We start from the raw sequence: 11,245 nt of genomic DNA on the forward strand, positions 1-11,245 counted from the left end.
GGCTCACACAGTAGGCTGGCGCTCTGCCACTGAGCTGCATCCCCAGCCCCAGAATGCGCCTCAATATAAAGATCTTGTTGTTGTTGTTGTTGTTGTTGTTAGTTCTGGGGATTAAACCTGGAGGCATTTGGCCACTGAGTCACATCCCCAGTGTTTTTTATCTTTCTTTTGAGACAGGGTCTCACTAAGGAACTCGTTAAGTTATAGAGGCTGGCCTCGAACATGTGACCCTCCTGCCTCGCTGGGATTCCTGGCCCCGCCGCCATGCCCGGCTGTTATTTTAAAATACAAAGTCAGTGCGGGAGCTAGTGCGCATTCTCCTGCGGACGGGTATTTCTGGGAGCCACCGTGTAGGCAGCGCGCAGCGGCGTCCGTCCGGGAAGTCTGGAAGCTGAGCAGCCTCGCTGTCCTCACTTCCAGCCCGGGGGCTCCCACACCGCGTCCCCACCCAGAGGGCGGACTTGACTGAGGGTCTCCGCGTGGGCAGGGAGCCGCGGAGCAGAGAGCTGGATTCACTGTTCTTTATTTTTTGTTGTTGTTACTTTTCTGTATTTTCCCAGTTCTCTGCAGCGGGTCTGTGATAGTTTCATAGACCAAGTGGGAGAGGGGGACAAACACACGTTACCCTTGGAGAAAAATAAATTTCCCAAATGCAAACGGAGGGGGAGGGTCGTCCCAGTCCTTCCTCGGCGCTGGGCGGGCTGGGCTCGGGGGCGGAGCCCCCCCAGCCTCCTGGCGCGAAGTTATTCTGGTCGCGGCGCCTCAGCAGCTGGGAGCTTTTTATAAACAGGATGAGTCCTCCCCGCCCCCACCCCGCCCCTTCCCCAGCTCCTCCTCCTGGGGTGGGGATCCAGGGGATCTGGACTCTCTTGGGGGCCACATGTCCCCTGCTGTTTGAGGACCAGAGTGAGTGGGGACAGGAGACCCACAGTGGGGGCTGGGGCTCCCCTCCCCGAAATCCTGACTTTCCCCCCTGAAGACTGGAAGGGACACGCGAGGGAGACGTTGGCCTCCCTATTCTGCATCTCCCCTGGGAGGCAGGGGTCGCCCAGTCCCCCAAGTCTGAGCACCTGAGTCAGTGAAGGGCTGGGGAAGACCCTCTCGTACCTTCCCCGCTTTCTGTTTTTGTTTTTGTTTTTTGTTTTTAACCGCAGGCTTTGGAGGTTTAGGGGACAGGACACGTCTCTGACCCTATTTTGTCTTTTCTTCGAATTTTTCTCTCGATAATGGGGCCCAGGGAAGGGAAGAGTGTCGGAGCGTCCTCGGTCCTTCCTTTTCTGGGAGATGGTGGGGAGGGGTGGCTCTTTTGACTCTATTTCTTCTTCTTTTAATCTCGTAAACAGGGGCGGGGTGCGCCCCTGACAGCCCGGTCCTCAGTAGAGGTCCTACACTTTGGGACTTGGACTGGGGTCTCTCTTAAATCCTCCTCCTTTTTTTCCTTTTTTATTTAATTTGAACCCTAAAAATTGAGGGGCCATGGAGCATCTCTCGGATCCCAGTTCCTCTTTTCTGAAAATGATAGTAGGGGACAGTTAACAGGAAATCACAGCACTTGGGACGAGGCAGGGGCTGTAGGCGACCCGGAGCTGGGTGGGCGTTGAAGGAAAAGAGAACCGCCCCCCAAAACCAGGGCTCAGTCAAGGCCTCAGCTTCTCGGCCCTTCAAAAACCTAAAAGCCTCCATTGGACAGGAGAAGGGAGTCAACAGTCACTGATTGGCTGTATTGTCCGTCGCTCAAGTATTTAAGCCAATGAGAGGACTCTAATCAGCCCCGCCTTCCAAGAGGCGGAGCAGGAGCTGGAACCGCGCCCGCCCCTACAGCATGTACACATCTGGCCCCGCCCCATTCAAGCGTCAATCTGCGCGGGGCCCCGCCCCTTCTGGTTCTGCAAGATTCGGTGGGCATATCTCCATGCGCGGCTCCGCCCCGATGGCGTCACGACCGTATCTGCATGTGCGGCCCCGCCCCACTCTTTGCAGGACGTCACCAAGGACTGCAGGGGCCTGAGCCGCTGCCGCTGCCGCCGCCGCCGCCGCCGCGCAGCCCCACATCAGCTCACTGGGGGTCCCCGTCACCGCCACCGCCCAAAAGTCACCGCCACTCGGATCGCTGCCACATTGGTGCAGGGCAAGGTGAGCTCCCGGGCGTCCCTCTGTGCTCCCGCTCTGAGCACCTGCATAACCTTCATTTGACTGATGAGCTGGCGGAGGGGAAGGGGGTTGACCAGGGTTGAATGGGGGGATAGGAGCGGCGGTGGGGGGCCTGGGAAGGGGTAGGTCCGAGGGTCCCCCAACTTGTCCGATCCTCACAGTACCCCCAACCCCCAGGCGCTGCGGCGGAGGGGGAGGGGAGGCGAGTGCCTTGCGGGAGCTGTGCGCGCGGGAGGCTGTTGCGTGCGCGTGCGCGTGGTGTGCACACGCGTGTGCGCGCCCGACTGTGTCAGCGGGTCTGTGTACACTTGCGTGTGTTCCTGGGTACGTTCACGTGACTCCGTGTGATCTGGGTCTAAGTATGTGCGTGCCGCACGAGTGCGGAGGGAAATTCACGGACTGTGAGTGTTCGCGCTGGGCTCTGTGCATAGGTGCATAAAGATCTGTGTCCCTGTGGGTGATGTGCACACACCTGCAGGGGAACCGGGGGCCGTGCGCCGGGGTGGGTTTGCACATCTTTATATGTGAACTGGTGTGCACACAGGTGCCTGCGGCTCTGCCCTGTGTATCTGGTGTTGGCACACTCATTTATGTCTGAGCGTGGACGAATGTGTGCGGATGTGTGCGGGACTGTGGACACCTGAGTCTGTACACGCCCCGCCACGGTCACGTGATGCAACTGTTCTGGCCTGAGTTCTCCCTGCCTTGGCATTTGGGGGAAGGGGAGCTGCAGACGTGCCACCCCGCCACCCGCGGGCCATACATTCCTGTGCACGTGCAGCCCGGTTCTGAGGACCATGAAAGATTGATGGGGGGGGGGGGGGGCGGGGCCGGCAACAGTCACCCCTCAGAGTAGAGCCATAGGGTTTAGGGTTACAGTTCTGACCTGGGGCAAGCCTGATGGAGGGGCTGCAGGGGTGGCCCCATCCGCTCTCCTCCTTTGAAATCTTGGACCTTTCAAGGTCACAGCTAGGCTTCTGCTGGGGCAACCCCATTAATACTGGGGCCCCTGATGATTTAAGTGTGGTCTCCCAACACCACTGTGGTACTCTTCTGCAACTCTCCATCCTGGGCTTGGGAAGTTGGGGATGGAGAGAGCCCCCTCATGCTGTCCTTCAACCCGCACCCCCAGATGGCATCCGCCACAGACTCCCGCTATGGGCAGAAGGAGTCCTCGGATCAGAACTTCGACTACATGTTCAAGATCCTCATCATTGGCAACAGCAGCGTGGGCAAGACGTCCTTCCTCTTCCGCTACGCGGATGACTCCTTCACACCCGCCTTCGTCAGCACTGTGGGCATCGACTTCAAGGTCAAGACCATCTACCGCAACGACAAGAGGATCAAGCTGCAGATTTGGGTGGGTCGGGCAGGAGGGCTCCTCTTCTTACTGGAAAAGAGCCCATTTGGTTAGATTCATGCATTCCTGGTTAGATTCGTGCATTCACACCCAGGGCACTTATCAGATGCCTACTGTATACCTGGGGGTGGAGGATCATAGAGCACCCCTGTTCCATCAGTGTCTAATTTCAGTGGCTGTTTCCCCAGCTTGCAGTTCTTTCTGGAACTTCGTATGAGGCTTCAGCCAGATCTTGGCTCCTGTCCTCATTTCCTGGGACGGATGCTGTCAGGGCTTCCTACCTTCCTCATTCAGTTCTGCAGAGGCCAGAGGGAGCCTGTCCTCTCTGCTCATGGCTTCCATCGCACTCCTCATAAAAGGAACCCCTCACTGGGGCCAGGAGTCCCTGCCTGGTCTCTCTATGTGGGATGCTCCTCCCTCCCTCCCCTCCTTCAGGTTTTTAAACTGTCCCCCTCCGACACTCCCCATCCTGGGCAGGCTTTATTTTTCTCCTCAGGCCTTGCTACCCTCCGACGGCTATGCTTATGTAGTTACTTTATGTTATTTTTGCAGTAATGGGGTGGATCCCAGGGCTTCACGTGTACTGGGCAAGTGCTGGACCACCGAGCTCCACCCACTGCCCATTTAATTTTCAGACAGGGTCTTGCTCAGGTGCCTAGGCTGACCTCTACCTTGTGATCCTCCTGTCTCAGCCTCCTGAGTCACTGGTTAGGCAGGCACCACCACAGTGTTGAGCATTCCACAGGGAGGGAATTTCTGTCCATTTTATAAGCTCCGTGCTGTGACAGGGTGCAGCACACGGTGTGTGGTTTGGTGCCCAGTACGCGCTTGTTGAATAAATAGGGATGGATTCTGCAGTAGGATGATCGAGTACTAAAAGTTTGGGATACTAGTGACCCAGAGGGCTTTTCCTGGACCATGGAGTCCCTGGGTGAGAGCCTGTCCCCTTGCTGGGCCCCGAAGGGACCAGACTGGATGATCTCAGAGCAGATCTCCTCTGTGAGGAGCTCACGTGTGGGTCTATGGCTCCCGTCTCTTCCTCCCAGGACACAGCAGGGCAAGAGCGGTACCGGACCATCACCACCGCCTACTACCGGGGCGCCATGGGCTTCATCCTCATGTATGACATCACCAACGAGGAGTCCTTCAACGCTGTGCAGGACTGGTGAGCACCTCCCCTCCTCTCAGACCATCTCTTCACTTCAGATGGAAATCCTTATAGGAATGTAAAGGGGAAACAATCTGGGATCTGATGAGGTTGGGAACACAGACTATAAGAGCAGTTTACATAGGTTGTAAACGTTTCTTTTCTTTTCTCAGTACCGGGGATTGAACCCAGGGTCTTAATCACTGAGCCTCACCACCAGCCCTTTTTGTATTTTATTTAGAGTCAGGGTCTCACTGAGCTGATGAGGGCTTCACTAAGTTTCTGAGGCTGGCTTTGAACTCACCATCCTCCTGCCTCAGCCTCCAGAGCTGCTGGGATTATAGGCGTGTGCCCCCAGCAACATTTGTTTGTCTTTCTTCTTCTTCTTCTTCTTTTTCTTTGTGGTTCTGGGGTCACATGCAGGGCCTTGTAAATGCTAGGCAAATGCATTACCACTGCACACATCCCCAGACCTGAGGTTGGACACATTTGAATGTTCTCCCTGGCCAGGGATGGTGGCAGGTGCCTAAGGTCTCAGGTGCTGGAAGTCTGAGACAGGAGGATTACATGAGCCCAAGAATTTGAGACCAACCTGGGCAACATAGCCAGACCCCATCTCTAAAATAAAATAGGGCTGGGGATATAGCTCAGTTGGTAGAATGCTTGCCTCGCATGCACAAGGCCCTGGGTTCAATCCCCAGCACTAAACAAAAAATAAATAGATAGATAAATAAATAAGATAGCCAGACACAGTTGGTGCATACCTATAAAATTCCAGTAACTCAGGCGGCTGAGGCAGGAGGATCTCAAGTTGGAGGCCAGCCTTGGCAACTTAGTGAGATCCTGTCTTAAAATAAAAACTAAAAAGAGGCTGCGCACAGTGGCACATGCCTGTAATCTCAGCTGCTTGGGAGGCTGAGGCAGGAGGATTAGGAGTTCAAAGCCAGTCTCAGGAATTTAGCAAGGCCCTAAGCAATTCAGCGAGATTCTGTCTCTAAGTAAAATATAAAAAAGAGCTGGGATGTGGCTCAGTAGTTAAGTGCCCCTGAGTTCAATCCCTGGTACAAAGCCCCAAACTAAAAAGGGCTGAGAGTGTATCTCAGTGGCAGAGTGCTTCTGAGTTCAAGTCCCAGTACTGCAAAATAAATAAGTAATCAAACAAATAAATAAATGATCTGCCTAGCCATGATGGTAAACTTTCAGAGAATTTCTGAATTTGTTGCAGAGGAAGTAATTTCTCTGAGGGTGCTGGGAACAGTGGGAGGGGTTGCTTGAGAGCTGGATTTTGAAGCACAGGCAGCTTTTGGAGCAAATACCTACAGGCAGGAAACAGCATGAGTTCTTGGCAGGGCAGAGATGGGGCCTGGTAGGGCTTCCTGGAGGAAGAGGCTGGTGGATGGAGAGAGGACAGTGGATACCCGGCAGGGAGGAAGGGCTAAGCCTGCCATGTTGGAGGACTATGGGGCCATGGTGGCTGGAGGAGACCTGGGGTAGGAAGGTCGTGGGCCAACCTCAAGGTCTCTCTCCCCAGGACAAGGGGACAGGCCCTGCCCTAGAGCCTGGGGATGGGGCTGGGGTCCTCAAACCCCTAAACCAACCCCGTTGCTGCCTCATGCAGGTCGACCCAAATCAAGACCTACTCGTGGGACAATGCCCAGGTGCTGCTGGTGGGGAACAAGTGTGACATGGAGGATGAGCGGGTGGTGTCATCGGAACGTGGCCGGCAGCTGGCCGACCATCTTGGTGAGTGACCAGCAGACTGGGGACCCACAAGGTGAGAAAAGGGACACTGAAGCCCTAAAAGGGAAGGACACACACCCAAAGTCTCACAGCGGAATCAGGACAGGGATGGCTTCAAATCTAGGCAATCAGCGCTTTCTGCCAGCTGGCCTCGACCCAGGAGCCACTGGGAGGGCTCAGCAGTTCCCACACTCTCACCGTCTGGCTTCCTGCGGGTGTTAAGGGCCATGACAGGCTTCTGCCTCACTGGGAGTGAGGTGGGCCTTAGCCGGTCCCTCAGGTAGAGGAAACAGGTGGGCCAAGGCCAGAGATGAAAATGATCCTGTGTTAGGCCACAGTTTCAAGAGGCTGGAACACGGGGGTTAACTGGAGGACACACAGTCAGTTGTGCAGGGCCTCGACCATGAGCCGAGGAGCCAGAACTTCTTAGAACAATAGGGAGCCATGGAGGGTATCTGAGGAGGGGAGGGCACAGTTGGGTCTGAGTGTGGGAGGTCTCCAGGGCCCGTGCATGGATGTGGGCTGGACAGTGGGGATCAGAGGTGCTTGCTAGGGCCCTGGAGACAATCTCAGGGTGAAGAAAGGATAGGGGGCTGGGGATGTGGCTCAAGTGGTAGCGCGCTCGCCTGGCATGCGCAGGGTGCTGGGTTCGATCCTCAGCACCACATAAGAATAAAATAAAGATGTTGTGTCCACCGAAAACTAAAAAATGAATATTAAAAAAAATAAAAAGGATGGGAAACGCAGGACGGTCCCGCCCTCCCCGTCTGTCTTGGACATTCACAGTGTGGCTTTCCTGGGTGACTTGTCCGTGTCTTTAATGGGTCCTCCGGCTCTGGGAGCTGGGTGCAAAGAAGGGTCTTTACTCTCCCTTCCCTGACCACAGGGTTCGAGTTCTTTGAGGCAAGTGCTAAGGACAACATCAATGTCAAGCAGACCTTTGAGCGCCTGGTGGACGTCATCTGCGAGAAGATGTCCGAGTCACTGGACACGGCAGACCCCGCTGTGACCGGCGCCAAGCAGGGCCCGCAGCTCACTGACCAGCAGGCGCCCCCGCACCAGGACTGCGCCTGCTGAGAGCAGCCCCGCCCCACCCCACCCCCAGGGCCTGGGACCCGCCCCTGACGTAGCCCATCATCCTTATTTATTATCGTAGTTATTTATTTATTTATTGAAGATGTCCCCCAGGGGCCCGGGCTCCCCCGCCCTCTCCCCCGTGTACATACAGCCCTGTCCCTGCTCTGCTGTGGCGTGTCGTGGTCACTGCTCACCCTCCTTTGGAGACCTCACCTTTTTTTTTAAATTCATCCTCATCAGCAGTTGTTGGTTGTGAAGAGGGGACCAGATGACACCCCAGAGCAGGCTGATGCGGTGATGGGGTGGCCAGGCCCGCCAGCCCCTCCTGATGCAGCGCCCCGGGTCCCCTGCTCAGGCTTCTCCTGGTGGACCACAGGGGAGGAGTCCAGGACTCCTCTCCCTCAGTTTTATCTTTTGGGTGGGTGGGGTGCTGGGAGTGGATTCCACCCTGGGACCACCCCTCCGGACCTGTTCTGACGTCACAAGTGTCAAACGTGCCCCTCAGTCCCCTAGGAGATGTAATGACACACTACACACAATCCAATAAAGTGAATGGACCATGCCCTGTCCCTCTGCAGAGGGTCCCGCCCTCCCCGTCTGTCTTTGGACAATCACAAGATTTCAATTACAGAGAGAATTTAATGGAATTTCCCTGTTCACGACGAAAGAAGCGACCTGGAGGCTCCGTGTCCTGCTTGAAGATTTTGGAGTTGACTCCAGGCTGGACCCTACTCCAAGGGGATCGGCCATGTCCTTGCCTTGGTCCCCAGGGGCCTGGAAAAGCCCCAGTGTGGCTGTGTGGCCCAGAGCCAGGCCTTGGCAGTGGTGAGGGTTTGGTGCTTGGGACCAGCTGGCTGGCTGAGGCCCTGTGCTGCAGGTGGGACATCTTGGTCACAGGTCTTATTAGGCTTCCAGTGAAAAGGGTTGGGGGACAACTGTCCATCTGGTGGCTGTGTTCCAGATGGGAAATGGCCCGCTGTGAGCTTGGAAGGGAGTTCAGCTAGATGCCTGGGACATGGCCCCAGGACCCCGCCTGCTTCAGGAGTCCACTCCCCTTCTGACGGGAGGCGTGGCAGCTCCTAGTCGCCGTCGCCCTGTCTAGAGCAGGGATCTAGTCCTGGGTGTTAGGCAGCTCAGTCCGTTCGAGTGCCCAAGGCCACACAGCCTGGGGGTGTCAGAGGGCCGGGGACCTGTCAGCACAGAGGGTCTGGTCACATGCATTGCTTCTGTGTGGGGGGCACTGGGGATGGAACCCAGGGCCTTGCACAAGCGGGCCGGGAACTCTCCGAGCCATTTCTCCTGCTCCCTGGGCCCACATCTATCTGTCCTCAGGTTTGGGGTCAGCTCTGCTCAACAGGCATAGCAGGGACCTGGTGGTCACACCTGTACCTGGCCTGGTCCGTCAGACAGCAGAGCTACCTCTCCATGGCTGAGGAGCTCCCTGCCTGCCCTCCCTGGGCCCAACTGTCAGGGGCCCTCACCCTCTGCAGTGGCTGTAGTGCCACTGAGGGTCACAGAGATGGCCCCAGGGGAATCCCCGGGTGTGGGTCCACCCACCACACTCACCCGGTACTTCAAGTAGGACAGGTATGTGTCCCAGCCTAGCGTCAGACCATTGATGTAGGTGACCCGAAACTGGGGGGGCACGAAGAGGAAGTTCACCAGCTGCGCAGCGGGCCACACGCACCAGTCAGCCTAGGGGGAGGGGCGGAGTGTGGTAAGGGGCGGGGCCAGAGCCTTGAGGGGCGGGGCAGGATAGCCGTCAGAGGCGGCGCTGCAGGTGGGCGGGTCCTGGGGGATGCGCACCTTGTAGAATTCCCAGAACTTGTCCCGCAGCTCTTGGCAGCTTTCGTCCAGTGTCTGGCCCTCCAGGCAGCCGAGGCCTGGGAGGAAACCAAGAAATGAGTGTCAGAGGCCACAGCGTAGCGTGGAGGTGAAAGAGACCCACGATGATGGTGGGGCGGGGTTGGACCTCTGAGTGACAGAGCGAGCCAGGCAGAGGGTATGGGACAGTCTGGTGAGATGGGCAGAACAGCAGGATGTCTGGTGGAGGGGAACAACACAGAACAAATCATTTATAAAATAAACACCTGCTCCAAAGGAGATGCCCTGAGGTAAAATCTGGCTTTAGTTCTTCTTTACAGCCAAGGAAACTCTGAGCCTGGAGGGTGGGGACGAGCAGCTCTGCCAAGACTCTCCACAGATCCTGGGGCTGGGATGACTGTACCCCATTAATCCCAATCACACTCTTCTCCCTTTAGGCCTCAGGGCCTTTGCATAGGCTGACCCTCCTGTCTGGCAGCTCAGTCTCTGCTGAGTGTCCAACCTCCCATTCAAAGCAGCTCCAGAAAATGTCCTCATCTCCCCCACACTCACCACCATTCACACCAACCCCCACTGTCTCCCTGAGGGTCAGATTGGGTCTATTCTGTCACCCAACCCAGGGCCACCTACACAGGAGGAGCATCAGAATCACACCTCAGCATCCTTAACACATGCTGTCTCCACCAATCCCAAACTATGAGGGGCAAAACCCAAGATCTTGGGCTCCTTACCCACGAAGTACCAGACGCCTAGCATAGGAGAGGCGACGAGCTGATCCACGAGGACCTTCTTGAGGATGTTTGGGAGGCCTCGGAGGCCCGATGCAGGGAGTATGCGATCCAGCCACAGGTACCAGTAGTGCAGGACGGGGCCCATGCTGCAGCCCACCATAAACATGCTGGCTGAGGTGGCATAAGAAGCAGGGTGCCAGATCAGGCCAGCAAGCCCCACAATACCCTCCCCCCGCCCCCGGGCCAAGATGTGGGTAAGCCCAATGCCCTCCCCAAGCCTCGGCCAGAAAATCGGGCGAGCTCAACCGTGTATTCCTCCACTACAAGCCCCACCGCCAGACAGACGCCGTTCCAGGCTCCTCGGTGGATAGCAGAGATCCCAGGGATTGGGGGTGACGGACACCTGGGGGTGTTAGGGGACAGAGACTGAGGGAGGGATCATCGGAGTCCTTAGACTTAGTGCACGCCGAGGTTGTGTTCTGACAGAGACGGAGGCTACGGATCAGGGATGAATGACCACTGGCCGGATACGAAGATCTCCGAATCTTAGGTAGGAACAAAGGTCCCCGGAGGTGAAGGGCCAGCAGCGCCGACGTCCTCACCTGAGCGCCGCCGGTCAAACCTCTGGCCAGGTCGGGTGCGGATCTCCCAGGACTGGCGTGCGCCATCCCCAGCTGCCATGAGTGCGCCGCAGCCCAGAGTGTTGGTGATGAGAAGCGCACGGCCCTGGAACAGGGGTTGCCCCGCTGCCCACAGACCGCGCAGCCACCGCCAGCCACCCGGCGCCATCGCCACCCGCGGCGCAGGAACCGGCGCGCTGCTCTGCCCCGCCCCGACCTGCGCCAGCCAACCATGAGTCCCCCCGCCTCCACGAATCCCCGCCTACGCCTCCGCGGACCAATCCACACTGTCTCCCAGCCCTCGTGTCCGCCCCAAGTAGCCCCCGACCAATCGCTGATCTTCACGGAGCTGCACTTTCCCGCCCCTGGCAGTATTGACCAATAATAAGCAGCCGAGCTCTCCCAGGGTCGGTCGTTGAAAGCAGCTGTGTACCGCCTCCCGAACTAGCGGACCAATCGCAAGTAAGTGTTGCCCTGACGTCCAGCGTGCCCTGGGGAAACGTTAAACCCCCTTTCCCGCCCCCTTCTGAGCCGGCCTATGGATAACAGTAACCACACCCCCGGATGCCACTACTGGCCAATCGCTGCCTGTTGC

The 11,245-nt window shown here is 57.2% G+C and overlaps 2 protein-coding genes across 3 annotated transcripts; one reads left to right on the forward strand and one right to left on the reverse strand.

The window, feature by feature from the left end:
* Positions 1-1,969: 1,969 nt before the first annotated feature.
* Positions 1,970-8,037, forward strand: Rab3a (RAB3A, member RAS oncogene family). Its single transcript, XM_046437138.2, has 5 exons — positions 1,970-2,133; positions 3,284-3,511; positions 4,558-4,676; positions 6,277-6,401; positions 7,285-8,037. Exons 2-5 carry the CDS (start codon positions 3,284-3,286, stop codon positions 7,473-7,475), a joined length of 663 nt encoding a protein of 220 aa, XP_046293094.1. The 5' UTR covers positions 1,970-2,133; the 3' UTR covers positions 7,476-8,037.
* Positions 8,038-8,094: 57 nt separating this feature from the next.
* Positions 8,095-10,851, reverse strand: Mpv17l2 (MPV17 mitochondrial inner membrane protein like 2). Of its 2 annotated transcripts, XM_046437140.2 has the most exons (6): positions 10,633-10,829; positions 10,364-10,433; positions 10,031-10,201; positions 9,282-9,358; positions 9,042-9,170; positions 8,095-8,665 (listed from the first exon to the last, which is right to left on the reverse strand). In XM_046437140.2, exons 1-6 carry the CDS (start codon positions 10,696-10,698, stop codon positions 8,609-8,611), a joined length of 570 nt encoding a protein of 189 aa, XP_046293096.1. In that variant the 5' UTR covers positions 10,699-10,829; the 3' UTR covers positions 8,095-8,608. The 2 variants fall into 2 exon arrangements, with proteins under 2 accessions (XP_046293096.1, XP_046293095.1); XM_046437139.1 differs by lacking the exon at positions 10,364-10,433 and having other exon boundaries at positions 10,633-10,851.
* Between the last annotated feature and the right edge of the window lie 394 nt (positions 10,852-11,245).

Source organism: Marmota monax, unplaced genomic scaffold (assembly GCF_021218885.2).
Source record: "Marmota monax isolate L192 unplaced genomic scaffold, Marmota_monax_Labrador192_F-V1.1 WCK01_AAM20220418_F8-fsc00021, whole genome shotgun sequence".
Taxonomy (NCBI): domain Eukaryota; kingdom Metazoa; phylum Chordata; class Mammalia; order Rodentia; family Sciuridae; genus Marmota; species Marmota monax.

Bases quoted from the DNA above. Each gene is read 5' to 3' on its own strand.
- Rab3a (XM_046437138.2), top strand. From the start codon at position 3,284: ATGGCATCCGCCACAGACTCCCGCTATGGGCAGAAGGAGTCCTCGGAT. The intron at 4,677-6,276 runs GTGAGCACCTCC...TGCCTCATGCAG, and splicing joins TTCAACGCTGTGCAGGACTG to GTCGACCCAAATCAAGACCT. The intron at 6,402-7,284 runs GTGAGTGACCAG...CCCTGACCACAG, and splicing joins GCAGCTGGCCGACCATCTTG to GGTTCGAGTTCTTTGAGGCA.
- Mpv17l2 (XM_046437139.1), bottom strand. From the start codon at position 10,819: ATGGCGCCGGGTGGCTGGCGGTGGCTGCGCGGTCTGTGGGCAGCGGGG. The intron at 10,202-10,632 runs GTGAGGACGTCG...ATGCCACCTCAG, and splicing joins GTTTGACCGGCGGCGCTCAG to CCAGCATGTTTATGGTGGGC. The intron at 9,359-10,030 runs GTAAGGAGCCCA...GTTTCCTCCCAG, and splicing joins AGGCGTCTGGTACTTCGTGG to GCCTCGGCTGCCTGGAGGGC.